The sequence below is a fragment of the Magallana gigas genome, chromosome 6, assembly GCF_963853765.1.
Source record: "Magallana gigas chromosome 6, xbMagGiga1.1, whole genome shotgun sequence".
NCBI classification, from domain to species: Eukaryota; Metazoa; Mollusca; class Bivalvia; order Ostreida; family Ostreidae; genus Magallana; species Magallana gigas.
Window position 1 is genome coordinate 49,562,269 of NC_088858.1, and position 18,963 is coordinate 49,581,231.

The following is an 18,963-nucleotide window of genomic DNA, read 5'->3' on the forward strand; positions in this document are numbered from 1 at the left end:
GACAATTAATATACTGACATAGATGGATAATTCCTATGATTATGCAACTATTATAGATACTTCGCTACGTTGCAGCGTGTTCAATAATGTTTACAACAAATTGTGTCAACATATTTTAGGTTACTTTGTTTCTATAAATGACAGCTGTAATGTAACCACAACGAATACGGCATGGTCGGTTTTTGGCTTCCGTAGAATATCTAAAAGAGAAAGTGAAAGCTCTGAAATTGATAGCAAGGTCCCCGTAATCAAGTAAGATTAATTAAATAAATACAAGTTATTCACCTAACAAGATTTTTTTTTACAATTTGTGTTTGCAAAATATCGCAATTAGAAAATGAAGGTTTGCATATCATCGGTTGTTGTGATACTGTATTGTTTGAACGATTATTCTTAATCTGTGAATTATTTTGTCACGTGTGGTTATGAAACCAAGACACTTCTGAATATAACGAGATTTTAGAATAATAATTACATTAAACGGTATTGTGATGAATAAAACGTGTATTCCACGAATATATTCACTGTGTATTTGGTAGTTGGAAAGAATTCGTGCCTGTATGTATATGTATGGAACGCCGTGCGTGCTTAAAAGCAAGGAATTGTCAATGACAAAAGTATAAAAAAAAAAATACAACCACCCCGTTCAGAGACACAATAGGTACTTCCTTGGTCATACTATTTAATATCCCTCTCAATAACATACTGCTTCTTTTATAAACACGTTTTACAGATGTCTTCATCACGTGACCCTACCGTGGCTATCATTGGTGGAGGAATATCAGGACTAGTGTGTGCCATAAGATTAAACCAACTCGGCTTCTCCAGAGTCACGGTTTTTGACACAGGTACTTCTACACAGGATGTCATATCATCATCATCATCATCAACAACGACTATATACTCGAAGCCATTTTAAATAGTATTGCAATAAAACAAGCTGTATCTCGAGTTTCACTTCAAAACAAGTAAAACTCTATATATTGTAAATCATGGAGCGGCTTCTTTAATCATATTGCAATCTTCTGAATTTCATTATTCAAAGTCACATGTATTTATTGGATGATAGAAATTGTCGTACACTTTCTGACAGGTAAGAGGGCAGCAGGAGGACGCTGCTCAAGCCGGAAGACGATGATAAATGGACAGCTCCATACGTTTGACCACTCCTGTCAGTACTTCACTGTATCCGACAGAAGATTCGCTAACATTGTCTCCTTTCTACACAACAAAAATGCAGTCAAAATCTGGACAGGAAAGATCGGACATTTAAAGTCGGGGAAATTCCACGAGGACTCCAATCTTACTCAGGCTTTCATTGGAACCGATGGAATGCAGACTGTTGCGGATTGTTTATCATCCAATGCGAACGTTCAGCGACCAGTGTGGATTAGCGAAGTGTTTTGGGAGGAGGGAAGTCGAAAATGGAAGGTTGACCGATTTGGGTTTTACGATTACTTAATTATAGCGCATAATGGTAAATGTGCTGACAAATTAATGTCGTCTGCTGGTGCACCGGAAGTTCATAGTCTTCTTCGTGTGAGATTCAATGACGTATTGAATCCACGTGACCAGCGCATGCACTTATGTTCGTTGTGGGTTCTTTTAATAGCATTTGAAACGCCGCTCAAATTATGCTTCGAGGGAGCTCACATTGATCATGATGATATATCCTGGATAAGTAATAATACTGCAAAGTACCGAAACGCAAGAGAACCAGTGGCAGGTAAGAAGGACTCCACAGAGTGTTGGACTATCATTAGCACTAAAGCTTTCGGAAAGAACTTCAAGGTACCTCAGGAAAACATCCCGCCTTCTACAGAAAAAGTGGTTACTGAAAGATTATTGACTGCCTTTAAGGCTGCAACAGGGAGAAAGGAGGTACCCAGGGTTTGTTATACACGGGTACAGCTGTGGGGAGCGGCCGTCCCTATCAATGTACTGGGCAGTGGTGCAGACTGCGTGTTTGATTGTCGCCATCATTTAGGCGTGTGTGGAGACTGGCTATCCTCCCCTTGTATACAGGGTGCGGCAATCAGCGGATTATCCTTGGCGGAAAAAATCCAGCAACACTCTGCAGGTTTGGTTTACTTGTCATTGTAAAAGGAATTCTAGCGCAGTGTACTATTGACAAACAGTTTATCATATTTCTCCCTAAGTTATCTTCATTCACAAAACCACTAATGACTTAGACATAATGCCTTTGAAAATACCAACTATTGCTGTCATTTTGTACTGCCTGGAGACTTACAATTCTAATCACTTGAACTGGGTAGTTGATATGCACTCTGCGTCTCTCGTACATGCGGTATATATTCAGCAGCCATCCGGACAGGATCAATTTGATAAAATAGTTTCTGTTCATTTTGTTATTATCTGAAATTACAACAGGTGCGTTCGTTTTCATCATTTTCACCTTTAGATGTTATATCTGTTTATTCTGGTTTCATTACAGGACAATCAGCTACAAGTACCCGACTACATCCGACATTTACGGCGGCCACAACCAGTGCCATTGGAAGCTTCCCCACAGACAAATCCTTAATATTCACTCCTAAAAGCTAGCTGTTGATTCTATCATCAAGGAGCAATTTACTTTGTTGAATTTTGTTGATATTCGTAAACGCCGCAATTAAAAGCAAATTATCATAGAATAGATTTTTTTCTGAAGTCCTGCTGGTGTAGTTTCTGTCCATATCACTACTGATACTTTTCCTATAATATCAGTACTATAATAATACTTGTCCTAATCTAATTGATGTTTCGTTCCAATACCAGTACTATAAAAATACTGGTGGTAATTTTGGGTAATAGATACTTTTGGTTGTTGTAGGGATGCATGGATTAAATTATGAGGAAATGTTAGATTTAGATGAGAATTTTTAAGGCATATGGGGGGATTGAAGGGGGGAGGGGGGGGGGGGCAAAGAAACCAACAAAACCATAGTACTTACTGGTATGAAGCGACTGACCGTTACTGCAGTAACTTCATCCAACACGGCGATGACCCAAAAAGTCATCATGTTGTAAATTTTGAATTTGCCGGGTGGCAGAAATGTTGACTGCCACCCGGTAAATTCAAAATTTACAACATAACAAAGGCATGAAATTTTCAGGTCGATAACTTGCTTAATTAAAATATTATTATTATAATTTCTCACCTTAAACTTTTTGAAAACATATAATTATCAAAAAATGGCCGGACCATGTAATGTATAATTCCTGTAGTCTCGAAGTGCAAGAAAATGCAAACCAATACTTGCACTAAAAGTTTAAAATCAAATAAATGTATATCTATATAAAAAGCAAGAAAATGTAAACACGCTCTCTCCGCGTATATCTCGGTGCTTGCCACTGTGGGTCGGGGATTGGTGATACTGTACCATAATATGAATGCGAGTCCAAATATCTATTTCATTGGCCTAAAATGAATAGAATGCTACACAATTAAAATCATACCATAGGTGTTTGTTGGTGATATTTTCTCGAAGGTGTGAAAACGCAACACGTATAATTATCGGTCACAAACATATCCTTGGAATGCTGCAGCACTATAACATTGGAACTTAAATTTTACGGTATAATTTAAAGTTTTACACATGAAATGAATTAGATATCAAAAGTGCTACCTTGAGATATACTTTTTATTACAATTGAAAAAATGGGAATCTCTCTATAATATTTAAAACGTTTATGACAGCTGATTTTTTTTTGTTGTTGTCAAAAATCAACCCAGTAACTTACGTTGGAATCAATGAATTTAGCTCGGCCACAAATGTCATCGAAATACAATACCAGGCATTTGTAACAGGCCTATATAATGTCCAATCCTCATTGTAAAAAAGTCTAGTAATCTTCTTGTAATTCATTTAAGATGTAATTTTCCTGTGGTATACCTGCGTTTTTAAAAGGTAACATGTGTGTTGTTCTCCTACTGTGTGATTTAACAATAAGATCAAACATAAATGCGAAAGAAAGTGGGCGCTTAAGATGTACATTCGGCAGGAATCTGGGCGCTCAAGGAGAGTGAAAATTTCATCAATTTATTTTGAATATTTTTCGAATTATAACCGTTATTTGGTTTCTGTTGGATATGGAATGAGTGGAAAAGTATTTGAAATGCAAAAGGTTTTATCATAATATGGGTCTAAATACAGCAACACGATGCAATTCGTGCAAAATCCTACTTATTTACAACTGTTTTTAAATGATTTTGTTGTCTCTGGGTCTTCTCTCCACAAATTTGAAACGTGTAAAGATAACATAGTTTAACATTAAAAATGTCGCTTTTTAAAAAAAGATGGAGAGATGACCCAGAGATGACTAATTATGTCCTTTTTCAAATTATTTTTGAAGGATAAAAAACAAAGTCCATTGATATGACAATGTTGATCCAAACAGTACTTTATAGAGCATATTGACAAGTCTCGCATGGCTCAGTGGTTTCGTCCTGGATTATTGAATACAAAAGTTTTCAGTGTTTCAGTGTTTTGGGTTCAAATCCAACTGGTGGTCTTTTTTTTTTTTTTAATTTCAACTTTTTTGTTTTAAATGTTTGTTATTATAACATGATGTTGAATTATAATATGCCGGTATATTTTAATTTGTTGTTATTGATTTCTAGATCTGCTGAATGAACACCATTTTCTTTTCTTATAACTAGCTTTTTTAGGATATACAAAATATAACTTCACTAAAATATGTTTGCATTAGCATTTCCAACTAGTTATCGCTTTACCTGTCATTGCAATTTTTTGAAAGCTTGTGAGTTTTTTAATAACCGGAATAGCCATGTACATGTACTTCGACTCTCAACATAATATATTTTTGTTGAAACCTGTACATAGCCTTTCGGGGTTATAGACATTTAAATCCCAATTGATTCGTGTCGAGGATTCCTGCAAACTTACAATCTTGTGCGCTCACTTTCTTTTGATATATATTTTTCTACGAAATTTGAGATTTTTTTATGATTTGTTTTGGAAGTTGGATAAGTTCTAAATGTCACACTGTCTGTTTCAAACTGTTTTGCTCTAATCACTAAAACCCAAGCCATAATAGTCCCTTTTTGCAGAAGAGACAATATACAGGTATTTAGTTTTATTCTCTTGACGGTGTTTGCGGTATTGAGAAAAATATTTGCAAACATGGCAATCCGATAATTAAGGTAAAGTTAATGTTTTTGAAAGAAATAAAGTTGCAATAATCCTGGAGAATTAATTCTCTCAATAATAAATATTCTAATGAATATTCAGAACTTTCTATTTGAATATAAAAAAGTTGTAGAAACTTGTATTAGAGTTTGGGCTGATAGAGAAATAATATGATTAAATATAAATTTCTTAAAAACTCTCAAACAAAAGAAATTCTATATACTTGTAATACTTAAAATTTAACAATTTACATATAAAGTCGGGTATAAGCCTAGTATAAAGTCGGGTATAGGCCTAGTATAAAGACGGGTATAAGCCTAGTATAAAGTCGGGTATAAGCCTTATATAAAGTCGTGTATATGCCTATTATAAAGACGGGTATAAGCCTAGTATAAAGACGGGTATAAGCCTAGTATAAAGACAGGTATAAGCCTAGTATAAAGTCGGGTATAAGCCTAGTATAAAGTCAGGTATAATCCTAGTATAAAGTCGTGTATATGCCTATTATAAAGACGGGTATAAGCCTATTATAAAGTCGGGTATAGGCCTAGTATAAAGACGGGTATAAGCCTAGTATAAAGTCGGGTATAAGCCTTATATAAAGTCGTGTATATGCCTAGTATAAAGACGGGTATAAGCCTATTATAAAGACGGGTATAAACCTATTATAAAGACCGGTATAAGCCTATTATAAAGACCGGTATAAGCCTAGTATAAAGACGGGTATAAGCCTAGTATAAAGACCGGTATAAGCCTAGTATAAAGACGGGTATAAGCCTAGTATAAAGACCGGTATAAGCCTAGTATAAAGACGGGTATAAGCCTAGTATAAAGACCGGTATAAGCCTAGTATACAGACAGGTATAAGCCTAGTATAAAGACCGGTATAAGCCTAGTATAAAGACGGGTATAAGCCTCGTATAAAGTCAAGCATAAGCCTAGTAAAAAGTCAGGTATAAGCCTAGTATAAAGTCGGGTATAATCCCTAGAATAAAGACGGGTATAAGCCGAGTATAAAGTCAAGCATTAGCCTAGTATAAAAACGGGCATAGGCCCAGTATAAAGTCGGGTATAAGCCTAGTATAAAGTTGGGTATAAGACTAGTATAAAGACAGGCATAGGCCTAGTATAATGTCGGGTATAGGCATAGTATAAAGTCCAGTATAAGCCTAGTATAAAGTTGGGTATAAGCCTAGTATAAAGATGGGCATAGGCCTAGTATAAAGATGGGCATAGGCCTTGTATCAAGTCAGGTAAAAGCCTAGTATAAAGACGGGTATAGGCCTAGTATTAAGACGGTAATAGGCCTAGTATAAAGTTGGGTATAAGCATAGTATAAATTTCAGGTATAAGCCTAGTATAAAGTCAGGTATAATCCTAGTATACAGACAGGTATAGGCCTAGTATAAAGTCAGGTATAAGCCTAGTATAAAGACGGGTATAAGCCTAGTATAAAGACCGGTATAAGCCTAGTATAAAGACGGGTATAAGCCTAGTATAAAGACCGGTATAAGCCTAGTATAAAGACGGGTATAAGCCTAGTATAAAGACCGGTATAAGCCTAGTATACAGACAGGTATAAGCCTAGTATAAAGACCGGTATAAGCCTAGTATAAAGACGGGTATAAGCCTCGTATAAAGTCAAGCATAAGCCTAGTAAAAAGTCAGGTATAAGCCTAGTATAAAGTCGGGTATAATCCCTAGAATAAAGACGGGTATAAGCCGAGTATAAAGTCAAGCATTAGCCTAGTATAAAAACGGGCATAGGCCCAGTATAAAGTCGGGTATAAGCCTAGTATAAAGTTGGGTATAAGACTAGTATAAAGACAGGCATAGGCCTAGTATAATGTCGGGTATAGGCATAGTATAAAGTCCAGTATAAGCCTAGTATAAAGTTGGGTATAAGCCTAGTATAAAGATGGGCATAGGCCTAGTATAAAGATGGGCATAGGCCTTGTATCAAGTCAGGTAAAAGCCTAGTATAAAGACGGGTATAGGCCTAGTATTAAGACGGTAATAGGCCTAGTATAAAGTTGGGTATAAGCATAGTATAAATTTCAGGTATAAGCCTAGTATAAAGTCAGGTATAATCCTAGTATACAGACAGGTATAGGCCTAGTATAAAGTCAGGTATAAGCCTAGTATAAAGTTGGGTTTAAGCCTAGTATAAAGACGGGCATAGGCCCAGTATAAAGTCAAGCATTAGCCTAGTATAAAGTCAGGAATAAGCCTAGTATAAAATTGGGTATAAGCCTAGTATAAAGATGAGCATAGGCCTAGTATAAAGATGGGCATAGGCCTTGTATTAAGTCAGGTATAAGCCTAGTATAAAGATGGGTATAGGCCTAGTATTAAGACGGTAATAGGCCTAGTATAAAGTCGGGTATAAGCATAGTATAAATTTCAGGTATAAGCCTCATATAAAGTCAGGTATAATCTTAGTATAAAGACAGGCATAGGCCTAGTATAAAGTCAGGTATAAGCCTAGTATAAAGTCAGGTATAATCCTAGTATAAAGCTGGGCATTATTCCAGTAAACTTTTTACACATTTGTTGGACAAATACTTCCAATCAAGACAACACAAAATTGGAGTTGAATTATTTTTCTTTATTTTCAGAAAATTGCACTATTTTGTGGATCGGTGGGTTTGAGACACAAACTCATTGAAACTTATCTGCTGAGAATTGAATTACTGTAAGGCCATTTCATTAAATAATTCAAGTACATGATGCTTATGAAAGTAGTTTGACAATGCAAAAACTCAATATAGATTCACAAGTTGTTAAACTTATGTTGATCAAAACTTACAATGACTGGCATACTATTGTTAATGTTGTTAATAATAGTTGCCCATTTTTTACTGGCAGATAAAGAACATCCTTTGACAATAAAGCAAGGAGAGCAAGCAAAATTTTGAACAAATACAGGAATGCAGCTCCAAAAAAGCCTTGTTTTGGACATGATGTGAATTCTTTACAGAAAATGTAACACACATCAAGTCTAGTGATTATATTCACACCTCAATGTATTTTCAACATTTCTTAATAATTTAAATGATGCAAATACTTAAACAAGTAAGTGTTCAATTTGGATATGCATACATTAATATCAAACTACTGCTATTTTCATAAAGTTCTGAAACTTTCTTCTACTTTCACTTGCTGAAATTTAAACTTTTAGATAACAAAGCAGTTTTCAAGATCCAGCTAAGAGTTATTTACTTAGATCTGCTCCAAAAAGAGAGTACAGTATCTATTTTTAAAAATGTTTCAGCATTACAGCTCTTCGTATTGCAGGTTCTAATATTATTATCAAAATTATTTCACAACACATTTCATGCATTCAGTAAATGGCAGCAAATATGTCAGCAATATAATAAAATCATTTTATTCTTAAAATCTGACAATTAAAAACAAAACTTTTCCAAGCATTGGTCATTCTTGATAGGAATAGTTGCTCTTGATTAGCTGGGTAAGAATACTTTGATAAAAAGCAGTATCAACAAATAAAAAGCCTTTGATAAAACAACAACAAGAAACCCATGGGCTCATCAAATCAAGATGCAACAATGAAACAAGAGTACAATATACATGTATCAGAGATGTGACTCGTGTCTCAAAGACAATAATCATCACAGATTAATATCACGATCATTGTTACTGAATTAACGCTAGTCATGGTCATTGATAAGTTCTGTGTATTTATAGAACACACAATAGAACAGTGAACAGTTAGATTTTATAGTGTAGAGTACACACTCTGTATTGTAACATGTACATGTACAATAAACAGGTTATTGCTGCAAAGAACTTCATTAAATCTTTAAAGCTGTGAAGTTTTGAATTGTGTGAATGCCAATGGTTTGATATGTATATTATATAGGTAATCATACCATCACATCTACCTCATTCTTAATAACTCAACCGATATTAAAAGTTTTTGGTCATTTTTTCATAAATATTTCAAATGATGGTCTACCTTTATCAAATCATACACATAAGTTAAAAACTTTTCTAAATACATGAACTAGTACAAGAATGTAAATAGTAAAAACTTTATTGCAGTATTCTCGAGTTTCTCGTTGCTTCACTTCATAAAAATCACAATCTGTTTTTTTGTGATCAATAATTAATTTTCTAAATTGTTCCAGTTTATGCCGTGGAAAAATGGATGAGACTTGATGTCCTCTGCACCATTCCAACCATTGCCTAGTCGTTCCCGTGGATTAAAACACAGCAGCTGAAATGTAATCAGGGAGTTTATAAAAATAAAATTATTTTTTTCAATGCTTCTCTGAAAATGTACATGCTTTTTTCTTTTAGTAGATTATGTTCATTTTCAATGTCTAACATTCTAGTTTTAATGAGAAATCATACATCAAAGAATGAGATTCCATAACACATGTCAACTGGCCCCCCTTTTAAAACATACCTTGACTCTATGTGGGTGATACTGTAAACAGGGTAATTTTTTTCCTTCTTCACTTGCAAACTGTTTCGCCTCGTCTTGAATAAGCACAGACCAAGTTGTGTTTAAAGAGAGATCATCTGAGACATTGAAATTTGCCCAAAGGCAGCCTTACATTCACTTACTGACAACCAGGGTAAAAGGGGCGAAAATAAAATGGGGAGAATATTTTCCCTGTATGCAGTATCTACAAACCTATCTGAGGGGTCTCTGAGCCTCCTTTGAGATGTGATTGAGTGATGTGTACTTGTGTGATATCTAGTACATGTAATACACACCTGTTTAAGGAGTCCCTGGGCCTCCTTTGAGATGTGGTCAGGGAGGTAGATGGGAGAGTGGGAGGTGATTCCACCGGGGTGACAGCTAATCAGGGTCTACATTTAATTGAAATCAATAGTACTACATGTAATTAAAATAAAAACATACAGGTAGATTCTTCAAAAAGAAACAAACAAACAAACAAACAAACAAGAAATTGTCTTGAAGGATTACTAACTACAGCTAATTCATAAATGCTTGTTATATAAAAATATCAGAAGTAACTCACCCTGCCCACAACCAGCTCGTACATTAGAGCTCCCACACTCCACCAATCACAGCTCTCGTTATATCCACCCACTCCAGTCACCTCTACAATGGATCATGTATTAGTTACAAACTAACAAACACAAAAGATGACGTAAAAAATGTATCACACCCAAAATCTCTACAACAGACAAGGTACCGGGTATATATATTGCAAACTACATTTAATTAGATAAATATCTTTTAATCTTACATATACATCTACCCAGTAAGGGTATAGACAAAATACCATAAGAAAATTTAATTAGTATTAAACTTTTGTCTAAAATTACAATTTTTATTGCAAGAATGAAACTGGCTTGACAGCTTATCAACCTGAATTTTTCCATAAAGTTACAGGTCTGAAGCTTCATTTCTGATATCTCAAACCAACAGAGCACAGACCTGGTGCCACAAACAGTTCCTCGACAGCCACTGGGTCGAGAGCCCGCTCAACCTGGCTCAGGGTGCAAAAGTAGGTCAATAGGACATGTCCCCTCTCTCCCAGAAGAATATTGTCCGGCTTTAAATCCCTGCATCAAAATAGGAACAAATTATTTCTAGTTCTCATCAAACATACCTGTACATTACTTCATATCCTTTGACAACAGGACACAGGGCTTTACTCCAAAGCAAAAATTTGAACTCTGCCTTCAGATTCATCTTACAGAATTTAATAGGTTATTTAATTAAGACCATGTCAGGTTTTTGAAAGGAGTAGATCCAAGGTAAGTAATAAATTCTAAATTTCAGGATCCTTGAACAATGGTGTACGGTATATGAATAACAAATTTATTAACATTATTAATTCTTTAAACAAAACATTGGAATGGTATCAGAAAGTAATATCATGATAAGATTAAATATATCTGATGACATTTACATTGAATCAAACGTTTAAGAGCAAGAGCAGCATACAGGACATGTAACAAAAGCATTTTTGCAAAAAAATTACATTGTACTCTTCGTGTACCTGCATATGATTCCCTCTGAGTGGAGTTTGGAGATTGCTGTCACTATCTCGGCCATCCAGTGTCTGATACATGCCTCTGGAATCAGAATCTGTTCTGATTTAGCGGCCGTCGAGTCCAGCTCTTTAAACACATCAGACACAGTCCTCTGGCGAGATCTGGGTGGAGATGTCAGTTCGTGCTCCATGGTAGCCGAACGACACAGCTCGGTGGAATTTAATCTCTTTATGGACAACTTAGCTACAGGAATACTGTTCTTTCTCTCTGAATTATCTACTAATGTGGAGGATCTGGAGGATTTCCTGCTCGCGTTCTCAGAAAGATCTTTACACAGGTCTTCCATCGCAGAGCTGACTAGAGTATCCTTCCTATCACAGTCCTCGGTGGGGTCAATTTCTTCAGTGGTATGGCACTTAAGCTGGTCCTCACTGGACCCTGAGGAACTAGTTTCCTCTTTGTTTCGGTGGATATCGTAAATACTAAGTTCATTTGAATCACTATCATCTATCATCGTGTCACTGCTATTCCCTGATGTAACAACTTCAGATTGCCTGCTGACACCATCACTAATTTCTTTACATGAATCTCTGTCTTCAGAATCACTTGAGATCTCTTTCTTTATCTCTACATCTGACTGAGATAACGTCCTTTCCACAGCTTTAATCAATGCCTTAGAATTCTGTACAATAGACTTAGCATCCTCAGGGAGGGCTCTCTCTTCACTGAACACATTGTCCGATTCTGTTCTTGGAATAGAGTGAGAGGGAGATAACTCACTCTCCTCTAAAATAGTGGACACTGGGTCCGACACAAAGCTATTGAGTCGACTGTGGTCGTCTGTGCTGTCAAAACTATTAATGCTAAAGTTTTCCAAATGAGTCGTGTTGTTTTTCAATAAATCTTGAAATGTGGAGTCTCTCTGCTCATAAGAATTATTTCTAAATTCAGACATATCACTGTCATTGAAGTTCTCCTCTGAGGAAATACTCTCAAATCTACTGTAGTCGGGCTTCTTTTGGGATGATCCTGCATCGTCTGAAGTCACATGTTTCACATTCTTATCAGATTTACTGTTAGAAAATTTAACATTAATATCTAAAATATCACTGGTTACATTACTTCCCTCTGCCAAAAACTTCAGGTCTGAGTTTTCTGAGCTATGTAAAACTTTCGACACACTAGTAGTTTTTTCACTACACACATCCAACCCTTTGCTATCTGAGATAGCATTATCATCTTCATGTAATTTGACACCTGCATACACATTTCCACCACAGACTTGCGAATCATCTACATCACCTAAATGTTTGGATCCATGTCTCCCTGTGAGATATGAGCCAATGTAATTCCACAGCTTCCCTCCTGTTGCATGCTGGAGAAGGAGATAAATGGCATAGTCTGTCTCAAAAAATTTGTTTAGATGTACGATATATGGACAATTGGTCGGGAAGATGGTCTTGTACTTCCTGCTGCAAGAACTGGCCTTGTGAACCACCTTAAAAATACAGAGTCTGGCATAAAAATACAACTGAGGTACAATAGAAAATACCTCTGCTGCAGTGCAGGTGTACATGCACCTGAACATCAGATTTTAAAAAAAATCTCATTAAATAATTTATGAGATATATAAGACTACAATTTCTTCTATGTCAAATAAGAGCTTTATTAAAGTGTGAATTGTTTCTGTTTAAACTGTATGCAATAATTGTAAAATTTACCATGGTTTTAGATCTTACCTTGACGACATAAGTTTCATCACTTGTTTTATCCATCACCAATAGCACTTTATCAATTGTACCCAACACCTTGAAATTCTTCAATTCAGATAAAGATCCTTTCAACATGGCAATTGCTGGATCCAGATCCATTGAAGGAGGAATTTTACTGTTTTCCTTTAAAAATCAAATATTTAATAAAGAAATCATTAGGCTCTGGGGCTATAAAACTTAGTAGCTCACTTTTGATCTCAGACTCACTTTTCCACCATATGTCTCATCTGTAAAAGTGAGACTAAGATCAAAAGTGAGCTTGTCCAATTTTTGTGGCCCTTGGGTCAGTTTAAACAATATATATTAAAACATTATTAAAGAGAATATGGTCAAAAGTTTTTAAAAGTTGGGTATTTGAAAATTTATTGGATTATGCAAGTTAAGTAATGCCTATCTACTTAATAAAGGAATAAATTAAAGGCATTGTCTTCTGTCCAGTCTAATACATAAAGGTTCTAAAAGTTGTTAAAAAAACCTGTTAAAATGTTTTAAAAAGCACGCACTGTTGCCCATCTCCTATCGTCCAGGATCTCTTTAGACAGGTGCCTGTTGTACAAGTCCTCTGCCTTCAGCAGATACTGAGCCGTCTTCCTGCGAACAGCATCTCTCCTTCCTTTGTTCTTGTCACCTTCATAAGGCAGAAAATTCTCATGAAATCAAAACAATGCAAACATGCTGGTAAAAAAATACTACTATAACCATGATGATGTTCCATCAATGCATAATAACTGGATTAACTTTCCTTGCAGTCCAATAAAGTTGACAATTACCTACATGTACATTTATACTGATTCCCTATTTTACACGAGTACATAATTCCGCGATTTAAACGTTTTGCATCAAATCGCGAGAATATAAAATCGCAAACGACGAATTTTTATCATGGTTCCATTTACCCGGTAGTTACATCTGTCTGAAAAATAAAAGCAGGATTTTAAAATCCTTGAGAGGTGCTTCTTACAATTTTACACTGATATTAATTCCTCATGTTCAATTAGGAAGCTACAGTATCAATCTATCTTACTTATTCAGAATTTAATCTATTCATGTTGTTTAGGAGACAAGAGAAGTGGTCATATTTTACCTTGTACACCAGCTAGAAGAGTTCCCACTCCAGTCTTGTAATAACTGAAGGCCAAGTCGTATTTTCCATTTGCCTCACACTCCTGGGCAAGACAGATCTGACTGGCTGCTACGTAGATGTAGTCCTCTTTTCCACCAAGGTCCATGGTGGATACACTCTCCATTGTTGAGCTTCTTGCTTTGAATGGACTCCTGGGTAATAATTGTAATAATGAAGACTTTGAAGGACTCTGATTGGTTGATTTGTTTCCAGAGAGCCCTGATAGGTCAACGTCTCCTTTTCCACATTCCACTTTGGATCCCCTTTTTGGTCTTTTATGAATTGGATCAAATTCAGATATATCAGGTATTGCTGGGGTAACAACAGGACAGGCATCCTCCGATTTGTTTTGCTGGTCCTGCTTTTCTTCTTGAATGTTGTCAAATGATAACTACCAAAAGGCATACAAATTAATTTTCAATTCATATATGGTTCATAATTTTTTGGTCACAAGATTCTGGCAAAATTGTTCAATGCATGACTCGATTTTAATTCTGGCATTATCATCAAAGACTCATCACATCAATAGATTGTAATTTCTGTGAACGTTCAATGTTAATTAACATTTAGAGGGGAATTTGAATTCTTGAATTCATTACCTGTATTCCTGCATCAGACTCTGTTTTTGTCTCTGGACTATCTGCACTTATCTCACTTTCCATCTCTGAATAAAAACAAAAAATAACATAACATTGGAATATGTACCTGCACTTTATGAGTTGAAATAATTAACATGCTACTCATACCCCATTTCAGCTTCATAAAAAGTGAGAACTTCCATTTTTGAATTTATATATTACATGTACAGATATTTGTGTTTTGTGGGGTTTTATTTTATTTTATTTTTTTGGACGAGAAGCTATTTCTAAATTCAATCTAATAGAAATTTTTTTGAAATGATTGAGATATATAATTTCGAGGGAGGGGAGCGTGTGGAGTGGAGTAAAAAAAAAACCTGGATCCAGGTCTTAAAATTAAGTAAAGTACTAAAATTAAATTATTTAAGTCTTCCATAAGGTACACAGTTATTTACCTGCACAGGTGTTCATGGCAGTAAAGAGCCAGCTGTTGCTGGTCCTCATCGTGGACTCCGGGGGCTTTAGCTGATCCTCAGACATCAGGGGGTCAAAGAAGGAGATATCTGTGTCAGGGAGGGGGGTCCCCAGGGCTGAGTCCACCTCCCCTGGGTCTGTGTCATCTGTGTCCTCATATGAGTTCAGGCTGATGTTATCTGGTAACTGGGGAAAGTTCCACACCCCATCCAGTTCATCTTCTCCATTTCTGAATGCATTAATAAATGGGTTATATATTTTTTTTATTTCTCCAGATCAGGTGAAAATTCAAATGTATGTACAATTTTATCAAGCCTAATTCCTATCCCCTAAGAATTATTCAAAGATCAAACACAGAGTTTTGCGAACTTTCAACTTACTGTTCTGACTTGTCTGTCATTCCTTCACTAGAGGGGGGACTATCTACTTCCTCCCTAGCATTCTGATTGGTCGGTGTGGATGGTGACCCATCATTTGACCCTATAGCTTTGTCATCGGCCAGAATATCTAGTTTAGATGGTTTCAGGACTTCTCCTGATGCCCCAGTCTTCACCTCACTGGAAGCCTACAACAGCATCATTTCATGCAGTACAGAGGAATGAAAATTACTTATATAAAAATACCTTTCTGGAAACTGACACCTGATCTCAGCTGTTCCTACCTTGAGAAAGGCTGTGAATGTAAGCTGTTCCTACCTTGAGAAAGGCTGTGAATGTAAGCTGTTCCTACCTTGAGAAAGGCTGTGAATGTAAGCTGTTCCTACCTTGAGAAAGGCTGTGAATGTAAGCTGTTCCTACCTTGAGAAAGGCTGTGAAGTCCTTGGAGTTGTAGAGGTAGTGGTGAGCTCCTATGAACTGCAGCAGCTTCAGGGAACTTTGACGTCTTTCTTCGATAACCATCTCATCAAACCTCCCTTAATTAAATGAATTGTTAATCATGTTACAGTGGTTGTATTGTTGTAGTTTTTTTTTCTTAAATTTCTTCAGGCAGAGATTTTGGACAGTTTTTAATACTCATTACGGTTTATGAACAAATTTTAATAAGTTGAAGTAATTAAAACATCTTTTGGTTTGATTTATTTCTTCTATCATTGTGATTAATAATTTGATCATTCATCCAATGAAAGAAATTCATATACAATGATAGTGGTGGTCATGGTTTTGTGGCCTTTACTTTGTTATTTTGAATTTTGTTTTAGTGGATTGTCTTGATATGCAATATATTCCAGTATTCATTTTTATTTTGTGTGTTAAAGTATTTGAGAGGAGGCAATGTTGTTTTAGGGTGAGGCAAGTCTGGGGGGTGTAATTAACAATGATGCAAGATGTACGTAGTTCCTGCTGCAGTTGCCCCAAAGGTCACGCCATAGAACATAACATTATGTAATGCACTCTCACTTGCTAGCACAGTAAAATAACATGCAACAAGTGTCACAATATGCAGACATGTTGATCACGACCAATTTCTCAGCTGTTGCATTAATTGATATTTAGTATCATTGTATTACAGTTTAATAAGTCATATTTACCTTTAAACCACTGAATACTTTCATATGATACAATTATTTAATGCTTGAGCAGTCAATAGACCCGAATATTTTTTCCCCGAGGGCAATAGATCATACTGAGTTTTTCCCTGCACCAATGGAAAAAGTTCGGGTCTATTGACTGTTCAGGCATTAAATAATTGTTTTATTACCTAGTTCCGTTTTTAGAATTTTGTGTTCACAATTATAAATTACAGAAGGTTTTCATACTGTAATGCATTCAGGTCATTGTTAATCTAATACTTAGATGACCTAAAAGATAAATTTAAAGAACAATAGTAAAATAAACATAACAAGAATAGAATTCCTTGGTCCCCCTCCGGTCAAGCAGTATACTAGTATCGAGTCTATCGACCAAGGCTGATTTAGGAACTTGACCAAGGTATTAGTGGTATAAACGTTTGGTATAAATTTAATAAAAATCAGTCAAAATTTGTAAGCATGAGAGCGCTTACAAGGTCAATTTTTGTATAAAACGGAGTCATTATTGTGGTCAAAGTCCCATAACTCCAACAAAAAGTATCGACCAATGCTGATTTTCGTACTTGACCAAGGTATTAGTGGTATAAACATTTGGTGTAAATTTAATAAAAATCCGTCAAAATTTGTAGGCATGAGAGCGCTTACAAGGTCAATTTTTGGATAAAACGGAGTCATTATTGTGGTCAAAGTCCCATAACTCCAACAAAAAGTATCGACAAATGCTGATTTTCGAACTTGACCAAGGTATTAGTGGTATAAACATTTGGTATAAATTTAATAAAAATCCATCAAAATTTGTAGGCATGAGAGCGCTTACAAGGTCAATTTTTGGATAAAACGGAGTCATTATTGTGGTCAAAGTCTCATAACTCTAACAAAATGTATCAACCAATGCTGATTTTCGAATTTGACCAAGGTATTAGTGGTATAAACATTGGTATAAATTTAATGAAAATCCGTCAAAATTTGTAGGCATGAGAGCGCTTACAAAAAAATGACGGACGGACACGGACCACGGACGGACGCCCGGCATTTCTATGTCCCCGCTCCGCGTTGCGGCGGGGGACAATAAAGTTACTTTTTAATCTTGTAGCAATATTATACTTTTTTTCTAAAATACGTTGCCAGTCCAATAGATCGCACTAGTCTATTGACTAGCGGTCCAATAGATCACAGTCTATTGACCGGCGGTCTAATAGATTGCACGGCAGTTCAATAAATCACTTTCAAACCTGAATACACATACAAAATAGACAAAAATATTTAATCTATAATAAAACAACAAAATCCCCTTGATTAATAGGTAATAATATGAAATATACATAATATTCAAATTGATGAAAAGTTAGTCTTACCAAACAGTAGAGGTTTTGCAAATTTGGGGAACTCATCCTTTCTGTGCAGGGATTTATGCAAACTTAGCATAGATTTGTAAAGCTGCTTAAAGTCATTGTATCTCTTCCATGCCACAACCTGAAAAGTATTCCAAAACTGCATGAGTATTTAGTAAAATGTTAGATATAACAAGTTCAACAGAAAAAATAGAAATACTACCTCTACGAAAAGAAAAAAATATCATGTTATTTATGTCTCTGATTGTGATTGTTCAAAATCTCGTGATATCTCATAATTTCTGGTTTTCAATTTTCACAATTCATTTATCTTCCAAAATAAAGAGGGCAAGACACAAGGATATCCTGATTTTAACCGCAGAGTTAAAACTAAATTTCCCCACAGAAATTATGAAGGTCCCCAGATGTGACAGAGGTGTCAGTCGAATTATCAAGCCAAACCTTATCTCTGCCAAGGTTATATACATGATCAACTGAATTAAAAATAAACAATTGAAGAATATACCTCAGTCAGGCTCTCGGGAGATCTGATAGTGAAGACCTAATGGAAGAAAAATAGCTACACATTAATCAATGTGGACTAACAGTTAGAAGTATTATCATTTTCATTGTAACTTAGGTATGCTAGGCGTTTAAAATTCACGAGAATTCTACATGTCGTCACTAAAAATCTGACAGCAGTCACCTGACGAACACCAAGACTGGTATAACAACAGCTGTATTCTATCCAATACAAGATCAGATGTAAAAGATACCAACCCTACATGTTACTTTGTAGATAGTGAATCCGTTGGGGTGCAATGTTGGGTCGGCTACATTAAAGGACCATATTTTTTCTTTGGATTTGGAGTTTGCATTACCTCGGCCTGCCATCGTCCATCTTTATCTGAAATGTCGTAAACAGAATTAAAGTGATATGTTTTTTAATACTTTGAAAAAATATATTTCCTTAAATAAGGAAAGTATGAAAAAATTAACGACAT

The 18,963-nt window shown here is 35.6% G+C and overlaps 2 protein-coding genes across 3 annotated transcripts; one reads left to right on the top strand and one right to left on the bottom strand.

The window, feature by feature from the left end:
• Positions 1–2,654, top strand: LOC105320051 (renalase). Its single transcript, XM_034467373.2, has 4 exons — positions 1–252; positions 734–848; positions 1,094–2,080; positions 2,456–2,654. Exons 2-4 carry the CDS (start codon positions 734–736, stop codon positions 2,563–2,565), a joined length of 1,212 nt encoding a protein of 403 aa, XP_034323264.2. The 5' UTR covers positions 1–252; the 3' UTR covers positions 2,566–2,654.
• Positions 2,655–7,740: 5,086 nt separating this feature from the next.
• On the bottom strand, positions 7,741–18,931 carry LOC105342386 (ribosomal protein S6 kinase delta-1). 2 transcript variants are annotated; one of them, XM_066088618.1, is made up of 15 exons: positions 18,740–18,931; positions 18,486–18,521; positions 17,984–18,101; positions 15,898–16,013; positions 15,481–15,665; positions 15,082–15,329; positions 14,648–14,712; positions 14,010–14,439; positions 13,429–13,553; positions 12,893–13,048; positions 11,159–12,651; positions 10,591–10,718; positions 10,169–10,251; positions 9,900–9,995; positions 7,741–9,393 (listed from the first exon to the last, which is right to left on the bottom strand). In XM_066088618.1, exons 1-15 carry the CDS (start codon positions 18,851–18,853, stop codon positions 9,283–9,285), a joined length of 3,504 nt encoding a protein of 1,167 aa, XP_065944690.1. In that variant the 5' UTR covers positions 18,854–18,931; the 3' UTR covers positions 7,741–9,282. The 2 variants fall into 2 exon arrangements, with proteins under 2 accessions (XP_065944690.1, XP_034323263.1); XM_034467372.2 differs by lacking the exons at positions 15,898–16,013; positions 17,984–18,101; positions 18,486–18,521; positions 18,740–18,931 and adding an exon at positions 15,762–15,864.
• Positions 18,932–18,963: the final 32 nt, after the last annotated feature.